Source organism: Xylocopa sonorina, chromosome 5 (genome assembly GCF_050948175.1).
Source record: "Xylocopa sonorina isolate GNS202 chromosome 5, iyXylSono1_principal, whole genome shotgun sequence".
NCBI classification, from domain to species: Eukaryota; Metazoa; Arthropoda; class Insecta; order Hymenoptera; family Apidae; genus Xylocopa; species Xylocopa sonorina.
Genome location: NC_135197.1, coordinates 9707610 through 9728636, shown reverse-complemented (window position 1 = coordinate 9728636; position 21027 = coordinate 9707610). Strand labels below are relative to the sequence as shown.

At 34.7% G+C, this 21027-nt stretch overlaps 6 protein-coding genes across 9 annotated transcripts; 3 read left to right on the top strand and 3 right to left on the bottom strand.

The window, feature by feature from the left end:
- The first annotated feature begins 4880 nt into the window (after positions 1-4880).
- On the top strand, positions 4881-6491 carry LOC143423668 (uncharacterized). Of its 2 annotated transcripts, none has more exons than XM_076895164.1 (3): positions 4881-5353; positions 5428-5484; positions 5569-6491. In XM_076895164.1, the coding sequence occupies exons 1-3, from the start codon at positions 4970-4972 to the stop codon at positions 6463-6465; spliced, it is 1338 nt and encodes a 445-aa protein (XP_076751279.1). In that variant the 5' UTR covers positions 4881-4969; the 3' UTR covers positions 6466-6491. The 2 variants fall into 2 exon arrangements, with proteins under 2 accessions (XP_076751279.1, XP_076751278.1); XM_076895163.1 differs by having other exon boundaries at positions 5566-6491.
- Positions 6454-7517, bottom strand: LOC143423670 (uncharacterized). Its single transcript, XM_076895166.1, has 2 exons — positions 7470-7517; positions 6454-7341 (listed from the first exon to the last, which is right to left on the bottom strand). Exons 1-2 carry the CDS (start codon positions 7482-7484, stop codon positions 6568-6570), a joined length of 789 nt encoding a protein of 262 aa, XP_076751281.1. The 5' UTR covers positions 7485-7517; the 3' UTR covers positions 6454-6567.
- Positions 7518-7889: 372 nt separating this feature from the next.
- On the top strand, positions 7890-9535 carry Endos (endosulfine alpha). Its single transcript, XM_076895757.1, has 3 exons — positions 7890-8147; positions 8376-8492; positions 8621-9535. Exons 1-3 carry the CDS (start codon positions 8106-8108, stop codon positions 8786-8788), a joined length of 327 nt encoding a protein of 108 aa, XP_076751872.1. The 5' UTR covers positions 7890-8105; the 3' UTR covers positions 8789-9535.
- A 1026-nt stretch (positions 9536-10561) lies between these two features.
- Positions 10562-18550, bottom strand: Bgm (acyl-CoA synthetase bubblegum family member 1). Of its 2 annotated transcripts, XM_076895752.1 has the most exons (14): positions 18413-18550; positions 17501-17771; positions 13920-13987; positions 13751-13805; positions 13463-13670; positions 13054-13188; positions 12784-12979; positions 12604-12705; positions 12375-12518; positions 11820-12289; positions 11368-11582; positions 11138-11289; positions 10923-11048; positions 10562-10819 (listed from the first exon to the last, which is right to left on the bottom strand). In XM_076895752.1, the coding sequence occupies exons 3-14, from the start codon at positions 13980-13982 to the stop codon at positions 10625-10627; spliced, it is 2061 nt and encodes a 686-aa protein (XP_076751867.1). In that variant the 5' UTR covers positions 13983-13987; positions 17501-17771; positions 18413-18550; the 3' UTR covers positions 10562-10624. The 2 variants fall into 2 exon arrangements, with proteins under 2 accessions (XP_076751867.1, XP_076751866.1); XM_076895751.1 differs by lacking the exons at positions 17501-17771; positions 18413-18550 and adding an exon at positions 15741-15777.
- Positions 18551-18692: 142 nt separating this feature from the next.
- LOC143423993 (TIMELESS-interacting protein) lies at positions 18693-19930 on the top strand. The gene has a single exon (XM_076895753.1). It carries the CDS (start codon positions 18938-18940, stop codon positions 19772-19774), a length of 837 nt encoding a protein of 278 aa, XP_076751868.1. The 5' UTR covers positions 18693-18937; the 3' UTR covers positions 19775-19930.
- A 99-nt stretch (positions 19931-20029) lies between these two features.
- Positions 20030-20827, bottom strand: LOC143423994 (U6 snRNA-associated Sm-like protein LSm6). Of its 2 annotated transcripts, none has more exons than XM_076895755.1 (3): positions 20755-20827; positions 20292-20382; positions 20030-20203 (listed from the first exon to the last, which is right to left on the bottom strand). In XM_076895755.1, exons 2-3 carry the CDS (start codon positions 20380-20382, stop codon positions 20055-20057), a joined length of 240 nt encoding a protein of 79 aa, XP_076751870.1. In that variant the 5' UTR covers positions 20755-20827; the 3' UTR covers positions 20030-20054. The 2 variants fall into 2 exon arrangements, with proteins under 2 accessions (XP_076751870.1, XP_076751871.1); XM_076895756.1 differs by lacking the exon at positions 20755-20827 and adding an exon at positions 20571-20592.
- Between the last annotated feature and the right edge of the window lie 200 nt (positions 20828-21027).

The following is a 21027-nucleotide window of genomic DNA, read 5'->3' as shown; positions in this document are numbered from 1 at the left end:
GAGATGGCAGAGAGGGGCAGGGAAGCGATGAAGCGATGAAAGAGTGGGAGGGCAGGAAGAGGATGCAGAGGAGGGTGGAAGAGGGCCGAGGGGGGTGAGTGGGGGGATAAAGCGACACACAGAAAGCGAGATCTCACCCATTGTAAGGTAAGGGATGATAATAGGTTGACATCTGCACTCAGCAGGCCCCTCGCCCACCCCCCCCCTCCCGCCACCCGTTCCAGCAGCTCGTTGGAAACGCAATTAATATTCGTAATTATGCCACATCCCCACCTACGCTCCACTTCTAGACCGCCTCTCACCCTACTCGTTCGCTTTCTATCCGATGCTTCGGCTCCCTGGCATTCTACCTGGGTTACTTTTCCAATGTCCCGTCGAAGAAACGAGAATTTAACGAGATAAGTTGCAATCACGACATCGGGATGGTATTAATCTCGACCCTACTCGTAACGATGAAAGGATAAAAAGCGAGCGGGGGATCCGCGTGGGGGTGTGTGTACGTAAATTCTTCCGGGCGATTTACCGGAAACACGGCCTGGCTGGAAACGATCGTAAACTGGGGAACGGTGCGCCCGCGGAAACGAGCGCGAGATCGACGTCGACGAAGGCGGTTCGATCGGTGAATCGTTCAGATTACCTTAAGCCCCGCGTAATAACAGGGTTCCGCGTAATTCGTAATCCATTAACCGGAAGCAATTACCCACGCGTTCCCGAAAACCGCATAGAACCGCGGCTTTTAATCCGCGCGTTTAAACGGCTAATGCCGTTTACATCCTTCGTCGAATACACAATTAGCGGGATCGCGAGCGCGCGCAATCCGGGGAACGTTAATGAACGTTAGAAGACACCGGGCACACGGCTACCGCCGGCTGGCCTGCCTGCCTGCCTGCCTCGTTACAGCCAATAATGGAGTCCGGGATTTATTTGCGGCGTTGAGGTAACCCTCCATTCTTCCGCCCCACTAAAAACTGTCACGTTCAGCTTACCACCTGCTGTCCCGCCTAATTGCCAGCTACGACCGCGAAGGATCGGGAGCATCGAGAAGTCCCGTGATCGCAAAAATACCTCCCACGGGGATCGATCAACGCCTCGTAAAAATAGGAGGAGTCCGTGAAATTTTTCGGTTGAAATTCGGGGGTCGCGAGGGGTAACAGCCGCGAACGTGGACAAGTTTTTTTTTAATCGACTCCGCCCCCGCACGAAATGCTGGCCAGGGTTCGTTCACGCGCCGGCAATCACCGACACGGCCGTAGTCCGTAGGCGAAACACATAATTCCATACCTAAGAGAGACGCTCAATGGGGCGGAAATTACGCAACGGGATTTGCGACTTCTCGTCGTCCACCGAAAGCCCCGCTGTCCAAATAGAAAATGGATTAAGAGCATCGAGGTACAGTTTCGAAGCTGAGTCGTAGATATTATCGGTAATAGCGCAATTATGATAATGGTGGGTAATTCTGCACAAAATTCAGACAGAAGGGGAGAAGGAGAGGGACTGGGGGTGGACGGAGCGCGAGAAGAAGTGATAGAGATAGGGTAGGACGGGACGGGTGGTGTAGCGAAGGGGGAAGGAGACAGCCGGGGCGAACTGAGACTGCTAATGAAGGAAACAGTTAGATTCAAACGGCCTCCAATAATTATCCTGCCAGCCATCCATATTATAGTCTCGACAATGCACGAAATTGTTCACACTTCCCTTGACAGTACATCTAACGCTCCGTAGTTCCTGGATGCTGGATGCAAAGGGATGCCACGGCGCAGAGACACGTTTCCCTGCGATTCGTCGGGTGGTGGTGCGTGTTCGTTTATTAGAACGAGTGCGACGGGCTCCCTATCGTTCAAGAGCGTTGTTATATACTTGCGCCTAGTTATGCCGCTCTCGATACCTTTTAATGCGTCTAATCGGATTCCGATTACGAAAATCCGTGAAAAGGGGACAGGCGAAAGTGTACCAGCCGTTCTTGGAAACGTAGGCGCGTCGAGTAGTTAAACTCACACGGTGGATTATGAGATTGGCGAATCGCAGAACAAGCTAAATGGTTTAGGAATCCTTCGAGTACCTCAGACCCTTTCGCCTATTGTTCCTGAAACGGAACACTAGCAGGCTAGGGGCAGTAAATTACCGAATTTGGGAATCCTCAATTCCACGCAATTATCGGTTAATCATTTGTATGAAAAGGGAAACGGGGATTAAGACATTGGCATGAAAGGAAGGATCGTCGCAGGGCGGAGCCACAATTATTCGCGTCCAGTCGGGGCACTTCGAACCTAATTTACGGACTCGAAGTAAAGATCGCCGAGACGAGCACAACGAATGGTCCACTAAAGGAATAGGGGCATGCACCGACCTTTTCAACGCGCGGAAGATTCGTTCGAAAAGGCAATAGAAGCGAACGCGAGTGTGCTTTTAGGGTACAAACGCTAAGTTTGCTTCCGCGCGTGAATTTCGAGATCGTACGCACCCCCCGCAGCGATGTTATTTGTATTAATCTCGTTTCACCGAAATTCAACGTCTGCGTGGCGGCAGACTCGTGATTGCGGACCTCTTAGGAAATACAATCAGAGCGGATGAATGCGAACGTCGAACCGATCGTTGGACACGTAAATCGCACGTCGTCGCCGCCGTCGTCGGGATTTAAACCCCCCGTAGCCAGACACACGGGGTTCCGCGTTGATGTGTTGATATTAGTAGAGCTAATTTGATAGTTTAATCAATTTCCGTAAGCCGACGGGAGTTTAATGGTGATGTCATCATTTTCAACGGGGTACAATGGGGTTAATCTCGCTCGACGAGCTAATATTCGGAGAGTTAACAGAGTTTCAAATGCAGGCAGGGCCGTCATTTGCTCTCGCATCCGCTCCGCGATCGTGCGCGCCGCTTTCGAGAACGAAAAATGCGCTCGGCGTCGAGCTGCTCGTATACGAAATTTTCCGTGAACGCGATACTCCCCCGTCAAGGCAAATGGATGTCTAAGGTATTCGAAACGAAGGGGAAAACGTTTAACGAAAAAATATCCGCCGTTCGCAACCGAGTGTCTTTTCCGACGCGATTCTTTTTTTCCTTTTTTCCCATATTTTTTCGACGATCGCGAACGATACGCTCCTCCGCGCATCATGATACGCGACGATGACACTCGATCGCGAGGATAAAGGGTCAAGTTATTTCGTCTCGCGTTCGATAAACGACGAGGGGCGACGGGGAGGGGGGAAATAAAAATGACGCGAAAAAAAAAAAAATAATAATACTTTTTCATAACTGATAACTAAATGAACCTCTCGTGGCGCGCGCACTTCGACCGGATATTCCATCAAAAATTTATACGATGACGAGGGATTGCGAAATGAACGGAAAAAAAAAAAAAGAAAAAAAATGGGAAAAAAGATGGATTGGTTGGATGGGAAAAAAATCGGGTACTTTAAAACGAAACAACGTCGTCGTTAAAATCAAAATATAGAAATGCAGGGGAGGAAACCGAGCGGTGGAAATATAGAAATGCAGACAGAGAAAGGGGTGTGTGAGGTTGGGGGGGGGGGGCGGAAAGGAGGAGGAAAAAGATCGACGCGGCCGTTTGCGTACACGCACGTATCCACGCGAGGAAGAAAAAAAAAAAAGGATGAATTGAATGCGTAATGCGGGTATCGACGATCGTATAAATGAAAAGTCAGCACGATACGCCGGGGGTTCGTTTGCAAACGGACGATAAAGAATTCCCATACGGTACACAACTCGCATCTCTCGCGAACCCAGGGCAAAATCAAGCTCGAATAGGCCGACCGGCTGGGGTGAAAAGGGGGAGGTAGTAGTGCAGCCAGGGAAGAGAGGGATGCTGGATTACCACCGGCGGAATTAAAGATTCACAGGCGTGTTTCGCAGTTTTCGTTCGAGCGGCCCTGCATGCGAATCCCCGAGCGGGCATATTAGGTGGAGGCACGCAGTTAGGCAATAACCGCTGTCAATAGAACCCGGCCTCTCTTCCTCTCCTGGAGTGGCCCCCACTCGAAAATGCTACTCGCTAAATTAGGTAGGTTATATGGGCTTCGTTTCATTTGCGAGCAAACTTTAATAAACGCTAAAATTGCGTAAAAGAGCAAGGTTTTCAGACGAGCGAATCAGGATCGGGGGTGATCCCTCCTCGTCGCCAGCCTCCGCATATACGGCTAAAGAGAAGAGTTCTGCTGCGGCTGCTTCGAGGCCACCGAATCGGAATTTCTTCGCTCTTGCTTCAACCTCTTCCGCTCTGCTTCCCGACGTGTCGGTGAACGCTTCTTGTTTACCAAGAAATTGTACGCGGGTTCTTTGACGATTCGTCAATTTAGAAATTAATTGTGGACACAGGTGCCTTCTGGTATTTCAATCGACGCGTTACTCTTGAACGTAACTATATTACAGCTTTCTGATTTCTTCTTTCAGTAATCTGTACTTTGTTTATAGGAATTTCAAGTTGACTGTCTTTCAGCTGAACGAAGAATTGAAATCTAAAGGGTTGCCGTAGGACGTTTCCGTGACAACCTCGTTTTTGTACTTTTGGCGTAGACACCATCAAAATTTGCTTCCGCTATTTTATATATAAGTAGCGTTTGAAAATTTGAATTTTATACTTGAGAAGTTACCAATGCTCTGCTGGCGCCATCTCTGCGAAAAGTGCTCAAACTGGTCGCACAGCGTTATCGACAGCGAAGTGAACTACTGAAGAACTACTAGCGCCATCTCTTGGAGAAGCGCTGAAACTGGTCGGGCATTAGTTTCAGTACTTTCCACAGAGATGGCGCCACTAGTTAACTGAGTTCACTTCACTGTCGATAACGCTGTGCGACCAGTTTGAGCACTTTTCAAAGAGATGGCGCCACGATTAGCAAAGTATACATTGTTAAAGCTTATGCAACTGTCAATATTTTTTGTAGTTATAATTTTTACGTATCTCATATAATAGAGCAGATTTAAAGTAAACAATATTGTTTTCACTGAGAAGATGAGTCTCGTTGCATATGGAAGTAGCGATGAAAGTTCAGACAATGAGGAAACTGTGTGCGACAGGGAGAAGCAAAATAAAACTACGTCAGAGGTTATAAGCCAACAAACAAATGACAAATTATATTTACCCACACCTAAACACGATACATTTAATGAAAACGGTAATGAAAATGACATTCATATAAAAATAACTAAGACCAACGAACCATCGGAAAAAATACACTTTGATAAATTACCTAAGCCCAAAAGTTTAATTATCAAAACCGAGAATATTATTGAAGAGGATGATGTTCCTCTTAAAAAGGAGATTCACTTAAAACCTGAGAAACCCATAAAAAGGGATCGGGTTCCAGTTAAAATAATAGTTCCTTCTTTATCCGAGGTAAATTCAATTTTTAATTCTGTATGTGTATACTGTCTGTTTGCAGTTATAAGAGACACACTTTTCAATTACAGTTTAAAGATCTTGAAACAGAAAACGAGTCAAAGCTGCAGAAAGCTAAACCATCCAATGTAAGTAAACATGTTTATGTGCATACATATAATGTATAACTTGTAATAAACTAGACTAAAATTTTGTGTATATAATTTCAGAAGGGCACTAAACTTTTTGCCCTTTTACCTCCACCTAAAGGAATTGAGCTGAAAAGTACTAGTAATTTAGTGCCCAATGCTGTTAATAAAAATAATGCAAAAATTAGTCAAACAAAAGTCCAAGCCACTAAAGATATATGTACAAAAAATTCAGATACAAGAAAAACAACAAAAATGTCCATAGGTGCAAATTATGATTCAAATTCTGAGGACGAAGATGATACAACAATCAGTGATAGTAAATCTGCTACAGATTTCTTTGCTTTAACAGCGACTGATAATGTTTTAGATTCTGATATGCCCGATTCCTCACATATTACTACCACAGATTCGAGCAACTTAAATAAAAAACCTAAAAGCAGTTCTAACACAGACAGCATTTTATATAATTACATAACTAACAGTTCTGGTACAACCGAAACAGAAGTCGATATGAATAATTCCCAAAAGACATTAACGAGTAATGTTATAAATTTACCAAAAGAAGAAATATTGTTGAAAAATAAAGCAGAAGTGGGGCCAAAGTTACCAATACCTGAGCAAGAGTATAACGTTGATACAGAAGGTAATGTGGCCTTTGATGATAAAGCTATTGAATATCTCTGCGGGAGAAGAGGAGTGAAACGGAAACCTAAAGAAATTGAAGAAGCGAATGTTATTGAAATAAATGGAGAAGACATCAAACCCGATGAAAGGGAGTGGTTAGTGAAAGCATTAACAGAAGAACCTGTACAGAGACCAATATCTATGCAAGGTGGTGGAATAAATTCTCAGTCTAAGAAGAAGCATCAAATAACATATTTGGCTCATCAAGCAAAGGCAATGGAAATGGAATTAAAGAATCAGTGGGCGCAGAATAGATTGACCAGAAAACAGACGCAATCAAAATATGGTTTTTAAATAAATAAGAATTGTACAAAACTGTACATATACTTGTTTTTTATTATTGTACAAAAGTGAAAAAGTAATAAAATGTATTATTTAACAATACTTTTATATCTATTATTCAAGACAATTTGTTTTCTCCAAAAATGTTTTTTGTAAGGTTTCATATTCCTTCTGTTTAACTTCAACTAAAGCTTTAGCTTGTAACAAATTTGGTGGCAAATCACCATATTGACTAAGGCTATGATTAAGTTCTGCTAATTCACCTAACATGTCCAAATATCTATTATATCTGTTTAGTATCTTCTGAGGATGCAGATCTTCAATTTCCATAGCTTTTAAATCGACCTCCAACTTTTCTACAGTTTGCCGATATTCTTTTAGCTTTGTAGACAATGAAACACTATTACAGTAAACATCTTCCTGCTCTTTCCGAGTTTCATCGATAAAGCATTCAAGAGAATTTAATGCTTTCTGCAAAGGATTGAGTTTTGTTAAAAAATTAGAATATTTTCTAAAGAGGTCATCGTACGATAACGCCAATTGTTTTTCTTCGTTTTGTCTTCTCTTCTCCTCTATTTTCTTCTTTTCATTCACTATATTTAGCGTAACATCATCAAGATCACGTAATTTTTCGTATCTCATGATTAAAGCTACTTTTTGCAACCCTTCCTTGATGTCATTTGGCAAGGATTGCGGTTCCAAATTTAATTTACTGAACAACGGAATTATTTCTTTTCTGAAGGCTATATTTTCTTCGGATGTTTCCGATATTCCTCGTTGCAAGAATTGCAACAATAATTGTTCTTCTTTGGAAATAGTTACATCGTCGCGATACCTTGCGCTGGAAGTAGTACTTGAAACAGAGTCGTTTTGCGAGAATGACTCCACCTATTATTAAATATTTTTTAGCTCCTAATTAAGTTAACTCCAAACGATAATTTACTGCATCTTTATACCCGAAATTAGAAAGAAACTCTATCGTTAAAAAGTTTTCATACATATTATGACAGTTTTACCTCGCTATTCTCCATGTCAAGTTTTCAAACACTCGTTTCATTCATGAATAAAAACCGTTGCGAAATTCGCTGCCTTGTATTATTATACTCGATAGAAATTTGGTATACATTAAATTCGTCATTGAAATCTACAATAACATACTACTACTACAAAAGGAATTCGCAAAATGTTCAATGGCCACGAGCTTAAGATACGTTCTCACGTAAATGCAATGTAATTAAATGGAACGGAATTCATGTACCAAACTATTATCATAGACCGGAAATGCACATGCACATTGGCACATTCGATAATAGCTTGGTTACATAAGTTGACAATAACATGTATTTACAAGTCGTTATTTAAACATTGATTTTTATCGCCTACACGTCATGAAAATTCGCACCTACCTCATACAATTCCGGTACAGCTTGTAGAAACTGTATTTTCATTGACTGTCATTTGTTTTCGGTAACGATCAAATTTTACAAAAGTGCGAATGCGTTGTTTGACACCTAAAACAAGTACAATATAAGAGGTACCGGCGCAACTACAGTGTATACCTTCTCGCATTAGTGTAAGAAAGAATATTTTAACAAATATCCGTGAAAATCTAAAAGCAACCATCGCAAAAAAGTGGTTAGAACGCAGTAACGATGAGCGACAACCAAGCAAATGAATTGTCTGAAACAGTCGAGGTAAAATTTACTAATTGAAAAGATTTATCAATTATTTCTCTGTCCCCAAATGAAGATAATATAACATTTATTATTCTCAATTAGTATTAGAATTCTTCGATGAAATTGTCGAACTTTTAACACTTTAGAATGTTAATTTTTCCATTTGAATGAAGTACATATACATACATATTCATGCAAATATTCATATAATTATTTCACAACTCGTATGTCAACCCCGCATTTCAGTTATCTTCAAATGATATTGAGAAAATGGAAGAAGCAAAATTAAGGGCAAAATTTCCAAACACTGGACGTCCGATCAGTGGGCATTCAGCATTTCTGCAAAAGAGGCTAGCTAAAGGGGTAAAGACTTAAATCTTTCTAATGGAAATTTCAAATGAAATGCTTAGAATTACTTATAGTATTATAGCAACTAAAAGGGTAATAAAAGCGTTCAATGTTATACGTTTAGTTCAATGTTATACTTTCAGCAAAAATATTTTGATTCTGGAGATTATCAAATGGCGAAACAAAAATATACAGCTAAACCAAAGCCAGCTGGTGTTTTGCCAACAGGCGATGCTATACCTACACCCGAGACTGTACCACAGCGGAAAACATCTATCATTCAACAAAGATTTAACACAAGTACTTCATAAACGTTTTGTAATGTTTTTAAAAGTATTGGAATTCCGGTGATATGGCATGACTTGATATGTAATCCGAATTTTAAACAACTCAATATCTTTGTATTTTATAGATGATATTATTTTTAAAAAATTTAATTTTTTGTACTCTCTTGATTCTTATCCATTATTGGTAAATTGTTGTAAAGGGTTTATGTTCACAGTGAATATGTATACCTTTTCAATACACTGTGTGTGTGCCATTAAAGAATTTTTTGAAAGCTGTTCTTCAAAATTTCTAAAACACTCGAAAGAAAAGAAATTATGACATTTTTATGATAATTTATTATGTATCAAGTACTATAATTTTGATCGTTCAAGAGTGTTGATAAGTAGACAATAGTGATATTTTTGTTGCGTTGAATTAATTTCTAGAAGTAACAATAAATCTGCACCTTAAATTTAACAAGCATGAACATAGAATTTGAAAATTTGTTATATATATATATATAAATAAGCATTGAAGCTAAGTAAACAGGTTGGTAAGAAAAGAGAACAGTGTATACGTGTAATCAATTGTACATGCAATAGGGTTTCAAGATAAGACATTATACAGATCTGCATTTCCAAAGTTGCTGTGATCCGCTTAGTAAGACTATTTTCTTATAAGATGTCAGATTGTTGTAAGAATCTGTATGTAGCATAAAACAGTCTTAAATATAGCTGTTGTTTTTGGTCATTGTAAACTACATTAGTAATATATATTGCAATTTAAACTTACTAATATTTATTTAGTTACCTGTCCATTATCTTGACTAGAAAGGACTTAGAAAATAAGCTTTTACAAATTATTAACTACCATTAATTATTTTCGGTATTCGCGCATTAAAACATGTAGCTATTCCAATAAGTATATTTTATTGTATAAACAACAAGGTGCGTATTTAATAATTAACAGTTTTCTTTTTTTAAAAGACTAATTAATAAATTGCACATCTTAAGAAACATTTTATAATACCATTAATAAATATTTTAAAAGAAATTTGTAATTATTTTATTTAATATTTCAGTGTCTATAATAAATTGAACAAAAACATTGATAACTTTTAACTCTGTTTAGTATACAATAATTACCTGTTTCATTGTATCTTTTAAGTACATTTTCTTAGTGTATCAAATATAACAGTGTATAAATCTTTTTAAATACAATTGTACATAATTTATTAACATTGAATATATACTTCAGATAAATTCAATATAGTTATTTATTCATACAGATATACTTAAAAATGTAAATATATTTTGCTTAAAAAAATTACCACTTTATAAATATATTTCTTATTTATTCTATCTTGTACGAATGCACCATTATTGTACATTATTGGGTTATACAATCTTTATCCACAAAGGCACTGATCCCCTCTACTGTAAGAAGTTTTAAACTTCTTTTTTGTACTATACTTGTATAGTAAAATATTAATTAAAGTAACTTTTATTGTCGTAGAAATAAACATATTAATAATCAATAATGTTCTTATAACAAATTACAAAACAAGATCTTATATGAGAAATTTATATATATAAATTTTCATACATATATTTATACCTTTAAATAATATGTATATTGCATATCAAGTGAAAAAATAACTAAGCTTTGTCATTTAAATTGATATTTCTAATAACAACTATATATGTTAATAATGTATTTTTGATTGTGCAGGTTTACGATTACCTTAAATCTTAAATCACATTATGCAGGCATATTGGCAATAAGTTTTGTACTTTACATATATTTTTGGTTTCTCCTTTTTAAATTACTATGTATAGAGTATGTATGCGAGAGAGATACAAAGTAACCTACAAACCTATTTATTTGTACATATCTTCTATCAAATCTTTGTACATCGCATAAACAGCATTTCTTTTAACTTTAAGTGTTGCTCCCAATTCTCCAGTACCAATTGAGAAGTCATGCGGCAAAATTCGGAATTTCTGTATTCTTTGTGCATTACTTATAGCTTTACTATTTGCTCTAGCAATTGCTTTATCGATAGCTTCATATACCTAAAAGAAATCATAAAGCTTATATATGAACTATAATGTACAATGACTTGAAAAATGTTTTTAATTCAATCAAATCTTTTAATATGCGTATTAATAAACTTACAAGTGGATCATGTGTTTGTAGAACTTCTGAAACTGATTTAGATTTACTTCCAATAGACTTTAACCAATTTAAAGTTTCTATAGTGAACTGATCTTTTGGATCACCAGTATTAGAATCCATTTCAGTCTGAAACAAGTATATAAATAAAAAATTTGTATAACTTGTAATAATTTAAATATTACTGTACATTATGAAATACAATGTATATAGTTTACCTTTAGAGTAACTAACATAGTAAGATACTTTCGTTTATCACCAATTAGTATAGCATTGCTTAATGCAGGCAATTCTGTTAATACTAATTGTTCTATGAGAACTGGTGGTATGTTTTCTCCACCAGCAGTGATAATTAATTCTTTTATCCTCCCTATATTTATCAACATAAATTATTGCAATAAAAATGTACATCATTTTAAAAATAACATTATGGAAAAAAAATACCCACCTGTAACATATAAATATCCATTTGAATCAAATTTACCTAAATCACCACTATGTAACCATCCTTCATCATCAAAGACCTCAGCTGTTTTTTCTGGATCATTTAAATATCCCATAAATACATGTCTTCCACGCATACAAATTTCTCCCTCGCCAGTGCTGTCTTGATTATGTAATTTTGTACTAAATCCAGGTATAGGCAGACCAACACTACCTAGCCTAAATATTAAGCAAATCATAAAATGTGGATTTAATCTGATAAAACTTTAAAATCAAGCTGTAATATTTTTATAAATAGGCTACAGTTATTTACACAAATTTATGTTTTTATAAACACAATTACTGAAATACAACTTAAAGAGTTTTACTTTAAACATTTAAATTTTCAAGAAATTTATAAATATTCACAGTCCATAGTCATAATGTAAAAATATATAAAATATTGTAAATATGTACTTGTAAGATTTACTGAGAGCATGTGCACCAGAACATTCAGACATTCCATATGCCTCAAGAATAGGAATATCTAAACTCAAAAAGTATTGCTTGATTTCAACACCCATTGGTGCAGCTGCTGTAACACACGTATGACATTCATCTAAACCAAGTGCTGATTTTACTTTTCCAAAAATCAGCCATTTCGCAAATGTGTAGCCCCAACTTTCGTAACTAATGCCATTCAGTTTATTTAAATTATAATGAAGTGCTTTTGATTTTGCCCAAGAAGAAATCCATGTTTTCACAGTTCCATTATTACGCGCAACTGTTTGCATTTTTTCGTAAATTTTCTCCCATACTCTCGGAACGCCTAAAAATGCTGTAGGCCGCACCTCGTGCATTGTATTAATTAGAGTACCTTTAAGTGCATTTTTGTCCGCAAAATATAACGAGATACCTCCGTAAAGACTCAAATATATGTCAACTACCTAAAATCATAAAAATGAGTAATCATTGATAAGGTTTGGTAATATATAATTTCACAAATTTCAAATAAAAATCTCTAATATTTACTTGTGCTGCAACATGAGATAGTGGTAAATAGGAAATTACTCTATAATCAGGCTTAAAGTTAAAAATAGTGGCAATGAGCCGAGCATCGTGTATAACATTATCATGACTTAACATCACGCCTTTTGGATTTCCGACGGTGCCAGACTGTAAATTAATATATTTTTTTTATATTTTAAACAATATACATTATATTATACACTGAATGGCTACAAAAACTTCATTTTCATACCGTATAAACTATAGTACAACATTCGTTTACTGCGATTGTCTTCAAAACCTCATTTAATTTATCATCAGATTCTGCCGCGCCAATTTTTAACAAATCATCCCACTAAAAAGGAAGAATTGTTATCAATTACAGCTTGCTTACTAACATAACAAATTTAGTGTCACGTATTAAATGACCTACACTCAAAACACCTTCTTTCTTCGGTGTACCTTCGTACTGAATAATTGTTTTCAAATACGGCAGACTTTGCTTTATCTGTAGTATTTTGTCCAATTGTTTCTCGTCTTCGACGACTATTATGTCCGACATCGCATTTTCAGCGCAATATTGGCATGCTGCTGGACTATTGGTAGTATATATCCCAACAGCAATTCCTCTGCACAAACGATATACAAGATTTCCTTTATATATAACTATATTGTTATCGATCTCTTTTAAAAATATATTTACCCTGCATATATAGCGCCGAGATATGCGAAGAACCATTCTGGACAATTGAATCCTAGTATGCAAACACCATGATGTCGTTCTAAACCCAATTTTAAGAAAGCCTTGGCCACAGTTCTCACGTGAGATTCATAGTCTCTGAAGATACAAGTTAACGAAACGAAGAAGCCGTCATTGTGCATTCAAAATATGTAAATAATTATATTCTATTTAAATATTGCATGACATAATAGTTTATCTGGTTTTTATGAATGTATAAAAAGATATACATTGTACTCTTTAACTTTATTTTAGTATTAAACGCATAAAGACTATATTCTAAAAGTCTATATTATAAAAGGAGTACAAAGTGTGCACCTTTGTCATACCTACACGTCTTAAATGTTTGATATTTTATCCATAAAATGCTTACTTATATGTATATTTCTTCCTCTGACCCATAATATTAGGTCTAGCTAATAGCGCAACACGGTCGGGATATTCTTTAGCTCTTCTCGATAGTAATCCAGGAACCGAAATGGGCAATTCTGAATTTAATCCATCATTATTCATTTCTATTCTCACACGACTATTCTGTTTCGTGGTCATAGAACTGTCAGCAGGCAAAACTTGATCAGGCCCTATAAACATAACAAATAAGAAAAAAAAAGATATATCCTATTACTCATGATTGTTGAAAATTAAAATCATGACTACTCACCATCGAGGCCGGTTTCGCTACATGGAGCATACCAAACCTTTTTATTCATTGTCTCCTACAACATTACGAAATGATTGTTGGTGTATGTTATATGGTATATATTAATTTCTGCTAGAATGGAAGAAACAATCAATATTTTTACTCTTTAGCAATTGACTTTTTTTCGCACCTTCGCGTTAATCGTATACCCTTTTACTGTTCCGTTGGCTTGAATTGGCTCCACCGCGGTCATGTTATCTGAAATACGTATTACTGTTCAACTGAATTTTAAACAATCGTCGACAAATTTTGTTAATTCTAAAACAATTACAATTTTCCAAATTTAACTTTCTGCTTGTTATCACGTACTGCATGAGTGAACGCATTGCGATTCGGTCAAGAATATCCAAATATCCAATTTAAATTAAACTGTTATATCAAAAGTAAAAATCTTCGCACACGTAAATATTTCTAATTTCGTCAAAATAATTTTAAACTAGTATGGTGAATTGGATTACATTTTATATATGTAGCATAAGAAGTTAAAGGTCGTCTCTGATATTTTCTTTGCGACCCGTAAATATCACGGATAGTGGTCATGTACGAAAGATTCAAATAACTACATTTTTACTAGTTTATGAAGGCTGAGTTTTTTTTTTGCAGACGCTGTCTAAATTAAACAGTCATATACAGGAATGAAAATCTTTCTTTTTTTATAAAAATTCAGGTAAGCATCAGGAAAATAAAAAGAAAGCATATTCTGCATATTACTAATATCTTTCGTATGAGATTATAACGATAATCAATTGTTAGAGTGCTCATAACGGTTTTTAACTACTTTTCTTGATTTATATAACCTTCCTTGATTATATAGCCTTTTTATACAATAGTGCGCGAAGTTTTATGCAACACCAACTTCGATGCTTGATAATTGCAATCTTATCCGCAAATTCGATTTACTTTCTTTGCTCTTTAATTCAATGCCTTTTTTAATATAATAACGTCACACTGTGACATCAAATAATGTGCAAACTATCTGCACTTGATGTATAATGCATGTATCTAAGTATGTATGTTAACAGTTATCGGTCACATATTGCGTAATGTAAGTACGCTCAACCTTCTTATAGCATGATATTCTGAAAACACGGTTTCGATATAACACAATCCAGACATTACGAGAATTCTCCTATAATCCGAAATGAATTTTAGTACAATTTGGATTGAAATATTCATCAATAAGGAAATGGATAAATATGTATTTAAAATAAGGGACTGTATGCTTACATATAATTAACTTGTACACTAATTATACAACAATCCTTATACATCAATGTATACTTGCGGATTAATAAATTTTTAATAAATAAGAGAATGCATTTTAAATATTATAAAAGGTTTATACAAAAGATTGTTAGGTGTTTCAACAAAGCAATATCAAGCTGCTCATTGTTCTATATCATTGACATAATTGATTCATATAGACGTAATTGTTAACTGTCATAGTTGTAGATGACTGTTGTGAGGAACAACCGATCTCAATCTTTGCTGAATACGGATCAAATATTTTTTAGAATCGTTCTGTGATCGTAGCTTTATTGATGCGTACCTTACCCTTCGACTTTTTACAATATTATGATGGTAATACTTCGCAATCTAAATTTATTTGTATTAACAATCTATGTACAAAAATGTACCTCTTATTTGTATTAGGAATATTATTCATCATCTGTGCTTTGCAATACACCATCTATCAGACAAACGTTAACAAGACGAAAAAAGAGAAGAACATGTTCGAGAAGATACTATCAGAGATTTGCAACATCTCATTCTCATATTTTGACGAATGCTATCCATTAATTTTAAACGGTATCATAGGCATATTTAGCTCAAAGACATTGGATAGTATAGTTAAGATATGGAGTGTTTAAGATGAAATATTTTCGAAACTTAATACTTAGATCTCCGTTGTTCGTGAACTGTTTAAAGATAAGAAAACTTCGAGAAATACCTTTAAAAAGTAGGATAACCATTTTGATGGAATTTAGAGTTTGCTGGTCTTCTTGAACACTACAAGAAAACTGTTCGGCCAGCGGAGATCAATAACAGAACAACATATCACCTGTTAGCGGCTTATTTGAAAATGAAAGTTTATTTATTACCGTTTTTTTTCTGTATAAAAAAATTGAAAAGAGTTACTAACAAGTGACACAACAAATGAAGCGTGTGTATTGGTAAACGTATCGTGGAACCACTTAATCCGATGACATTAGTGCGTATAGATAATAATAAATGCATGTATCATGTACAGGAAATAATATTTTTATATCAACTTGGCTGATACAGATATTGAAAAACACAAACCGATCTCTAGCGTCAGATAATACTCTAAAAAGAGCATGAGAATGGTATTTTTAGCACAGATTTAAATAAAAATAAGCGTATGCATTCTAATTTTATATTACTGAAGTGATATTCTATTTTAAAAGATTTTTTAATGTTAGCAAAAATTAACATATTGTGGATATAACACACTCGCCTCTAGCTATAATTTTAGTATGTTGTTTATCAATCACATCCGCAGTTAAAAGGTTAAAATGTTGCACATATAAATGAATTTTTAAACGTTTTTTTAGAAGTTTAAATAAAATAATAAAAACTGCCCATGTATATGATAATAATGCGCATAAAAATAAGTAGAAATGATGTGTAAAAATATCAATTTGTAGATAAAAATAATACTATTGTGAACATTAATTATTTTTATATGATAAATTTTATACGCAATGAACATGCGAGAAGATAGAAACAATTTTATTGACAGTCTCGTGACAAAAGTTTTCTTCTATTGTGATTTTATTTCTCCGCGTTCTCTCTCTCTCTCTCTGTCTTTCTTTTTCCCCCTTTACTGAGAAAGGTACCGTTAAACGTCAGTGATTCATTTGAGTCAGAAAGTGGGTCTATGCGCTCGAACGATTTATTTCATGAAATTATCCAGAAGACATGACATTTATCTTTATCGCAGTAAATGAATGTAACAAAAAGTGTAAGTTCATGAATAATTAAAATGATTTTTCTAGTTCTGATATAACTAACACGATAGAATACTAAACATACGTTAATACAGTCTCTATCTGTATCTGTCTACATTAATTTATCTGTAACCTTTTGGAACCACAGTTTATTTGCTGAATTTACATTTAATTCCACGCAGTTTTCGTTTGAAATAGATTAAAAGCCCGTTTGTTTTATCAGGCAAGTAAATGTCAATACTATCATGTAGGTAGTATCATTTTTTTTTTACACTGACATCATAACGTTTGATTGGCCGATTCTTCGGTTAGTACGAACATACGATTTTTAACGCAACCGAGCGCACCAATCAGCGATCCTGTTTTTAAAGGTAAACATGTACAGTTTTTTGAACCATTGTACTTTACTTTCTCGTATTTTTTAAAACCTATGTATAAATCATACTTAGCAGACACATCACTACGCATTAAAATATAGAATACTGGAAGGAATACAAAATTAGTAATGAAGTGCTCAAAAGTAGAAAATGAATCTACAATCCGTTACCAGAGATGATGCCATTCCGATATCTGTATAGTATTTTGAAATCAGAATATATGCTTTTATTTGTATTAATTCTCTGGGTGTAAATTTCGAATCGAACAGCGAAAGGAACGTTGATCTTAGGTAGAGCAATACAAAATTTGGTAACGATCGAGCTTTACGATGAATTTCATTGAGAAATTAATATTTACGTACCTAATTCCCTCGTAATGGCAATTTAACAACAATTCTATCGTTTACAAAGTTGTACCTTCACGATCTTCCGTCGGATATCTCAGCGCGGCACGAAAGTTGTTACTGTACTGACGATACTCTGAGTTTGCCGCGCTAGTCTATCGTGTTTGATTGGAATGTGCTCTATGAACTCGACGATGGCAATTCCGTACCATGTGGCGGGGATTGGGTCTTAATATTGTATGGAAATAAGTTCGCAGTCATCTGCAGTTACCGAGCGTGTTCGTAAGTACTGGAAAAAGATAATAATTTCTTCTAGGTATTATAATACATGAAAAAGCGATGTGATACTTAAAACGTTAATTCTATATATTTCTCTATATATATTTTATAACTCTATATATAATTCTAGATATTTTCCTATAACTGATAGGAACGCATTCATTTTAAAAGTATTAAACGACAGAAATTAATATGCGAGAATTCGATGATCGGAATGGCTCGAGTTCAACTTCCAATAGTGTTTCGTAATTTAACATCGATCTAACACTTTCGAGTTATCACTCACTTCTATTAAACAAACTAATTGGCGACCGCATACAACTAATTTCAATCTTTAGTTTGTTACTTTCAATAAATTTTTAACGAATCCGTTATATGTACGTACCATAACATTCGTCGTTATTAACTATGACGATGAACAAAGTCTACTATGGAAAATTAAATTTCGGTGTGTAGTTTTTAAAATATTCAATTGAGAGCAAACATTAATATATCGATATAAGATTAATTAACTTGAGATGTTCGTAGAAGTTTTATAAACGATATAATGGCGCGCGCAAAATCCACCGAGTTATCTACATGCGCATAACGCGACAGAACATCTAGGTTAAAGGTTTTTGTTGTTGCGCGCATAAAATTTATATTGCTAACTGCGTAATATCTTTCCATAGAAAATCAGATTTGTGATTTCGAAGCGTAATATTTTGATTAGACGAGCAAAATGCCAGGAACACCGTTGAAAGAGGAAAACGATACACTACAGAAACTGCGATCAACGGAGTCCACTGTGCGCGAGATAACGCAAACCGATAGATTGAATAAAAAGTTATTAGTATCGCTTTTGGAACGAATGAATAAATCAAACGGCGAGTTTGACAAATTTATGGAAAAAGAAAACACCAGTTGCGACTCTCAAGATGACGGCGAATTTTAAGTAAAATATAAATACATATTTGTTAGAAAACATAACCTACTTATCACTAACCGGCAAAATTACTGTTAGAATCATACAATTACCGAGGAACAAGTATTACTTGAGAAAGGGAACGAAGTTGAATAGTTTCTATCACTTCGATTATTAAGAATCGATGCTTAAGAATTTTCTAAGAATTTTACTGTTTTAAACGGAAAATTGTTTATGTATATACGGCGAAGTGGGGGTACAACTTGTTGAATATGTCGACGTTGTGCAATTCCGATTACGAAGATGATGATGATATAGTAGCCGAATATGAAAAACAAGAATCAGATGGAAATCAGGGTAATGTTGATAAAAATGAAGGTTTCGATTCAGAGAATGAAGAAAGTAAAGAAGAAGAAAATACTGCAAGAAGAGTTGATCCATCATCATCTAAGAGACACGTAGTAAGAAATCCTTTACCAAAATTAAACACAGAACGTTTGAAGGGTCCTAAAGGAATCCATACGATTGAAAAATATTTCGAAGGATTTAAATTTCATGGACAAGGGTATGAGAAGTACGATTTAGATAAAATTATGAAAAGATTAGAGCATTGGGGTCATAGATTATTTCCTAAATTAGACTTTGACGATTTTCTTGAAAAATTAGAAAAATTAGGTACTAAAAAGGATCTTCAAGTGTTTATTAAAAAATACAGACAGGACATGATTAACGAGGATAATGACATTATTAACCAAGATAATATGGATGCAGAAGAAGATAAAGAACAGTATGAACCTATCGATGAATTTGACTTACTAATTGCAGAGCAAATAGAAAAACAGAAGCAAGTAATGCAACATACATCACCTAATGTATCTGCGACCAATAATCATGCATTCGATAACTTATTGTCACAGTCCAATGTTAAAACTAGTCAGTGTTCAGCGACTACAACCACTTCACAACTAACCGACGAAGTAAAAAAACGTATAGAAAGAAATAGACAACAAGCTATTCAACGAAGACTCGCAAGACTGAAAGAACAAGATGAAGAAATTAAAAGAAAAAAATCTGAAGACGTTGAATATACAAATGCTGAAAATAATTAAGTTGTGCATTTGAAAAATGAAGTAAGAGTATGAAAACAACTTACCAAAAAAACATATAAAATCCAAGATTAAAAGAATTAAGATTAAAAAAATACCATAACACAATTTGTATCAACAAATTTTATATTATAAAAGTATTAATGTAGAAGTTAGAGAGATAGAGAGAGAGAACAATGAATATATATCAAATAAATGACTTATTATTAAAAATTTCAGGGGTATATTCTTTAAATACTTATGTAGCATAGAATAAACAATATAAATTATATATTTATTTCACTTAAGTTCTACGTTTTTGTGTACTGATATATAATACATTATTACCACGAATAAAAGCGTCACCATATTTATCTTTTAATTGACCATTTACATATTCTTCTGTTTGTTCAAGTGCTATATTCATATAACCATCCAGGCAGGCTAGAACTCCTACAAAGTGAAAGTAATTCTTTGATTAATAAACTATAACATACTAAACGCTAGATTAATAAATGTAATATGTTAATAAACAAATCACCTCTATAGTCCACTCCGCTGTTCAACTTTACAACAACAGGACGTCCATGTATTTGTTGAATAAATTGTGATAATGCTTCTTTACGGCTCATCTGAAAATAATGTGCAAAAAAAAAGTTTATGAACTATATTTATCGAAAAAACAACGTCAAAAGTAGGTTAGAATGTATAATTTTTTAGAATGATGAGCTTTTACTTATGATCGTTAACATTATATGTATTTTTTAATCTTTATGCGTATATTATATTATTTTTATGTATTGTGCTATCATTACAAAACCTTTGATCTCTGTGCCGCTGTATTATTCTAATGAGTAACTAAAACTTGTTGCTACTTGACTGGATTTGACAAAACAGCAAACACTCAAAATGGTAATAATTTTATAAAGTAAATTCTAAATACATATGTTCACGATAAAAAATATTAAAAGTATTAAAATATTATTGTTGCTAAACATATTTACATTTAGTTAATATTAAACATTAATTTCATCTCGCATGAGACAGATGAACCAATCAAATTTCAAAGAATGACCACACTCAAATGCTCATAGAGTTATTTGAAAAAATTATAAAACAAATTAAAAAACATTTCGCACATAAAACAAATTACGTATTTTCGTATATACATATATATGTATATACACATCATTATAAATTTACATTAGAACACAAATTTACAATTCTTATGTCCCGTTCGTAGAGTATCATCTTATATAATCGATGTGAACGTTGAA

Bases quoted from the DNA above. Each gene is read 5' to 3' on its own strand.
- LOC143423668 (XM_076895163.1), top strand. From the start codon at position 4,970: ATGAGTCTCGTTGCATATGGAAGTAGCGATGAAAGTTCAGACAATGAG. The intron at 5,354-5,427 runs GTAAATTCAATT...TTTCAATTACAG, and splicing joins TAGTTCCTTCTTTATCCGAG to TTTAAAGATCTTGAAACAGA. The intron at 5,485-5,565 runs GTAAGTAAACAT...ATATAATTTCAG, and splicing joins AGAAAGCTAAACCATCCAAT to AAGGGCACTAAACTTTTTGC.
- Endos (XM_076895757.1), top strand. From the start codon at position 8,106: ATGAGCGACAACCAAGCAAATGAATTGTCTGAAACAGTCGAG. The intron at 8,148-8,375 runs GTAAAATTTACT...CCCGCATTTCAG, and splicing joins AATTGTCTGAAACAGTCGAG to TTATCTTCAAATGATATTGA. The intron at 8,493-8,620 runs GTAAAGACTTAA...TTATACTTTCAG, and splicing joins AAAAGAGGCTAGCTAAAGGG to CAAAAATATTTTGATTCTGG.
- Bgm (XM_076895751.1), bottom strand. From the start codon at position 15,762: ATGGTTATCCTACTTTTTAAAG. The intron at 12,706-12,783 runs GTAGGTCATTTA...CTTCCTTTTTAG, and splicing joins AGAAAGAAGGTGTTTTGAGT to TGGGATGATTTGTTAAAAAT. The intron at 11,049-11,137 runs GTAAACTATATA...TACTTGTTTCAG, and splicing joins CTATGTTAGTTACTCTAAAG to ACTGAAATGGATTCTAATAC.
- LOC143423993 (XM_076895753.1), top strand. From the start codon at position 18,938: ATGTCGACGTTGTGCAATTCCGATTACGAAGATGATGATGATATAGTA.
- LOC143423994 (XM_076895755.1), bottom strand. From the start codon at position 20,382: ATGAGCCGTAAAGAAGCATTATCACAATTTATTCAACAAATACATGGA. The intron at 20,204-20,291 runs GTGATTTGTTTA...TTCACTTTGTAG, and splicing joins CAGCGGAGTGGACTATAGAG to GAGTTCTAGCCTGCCTGGAT.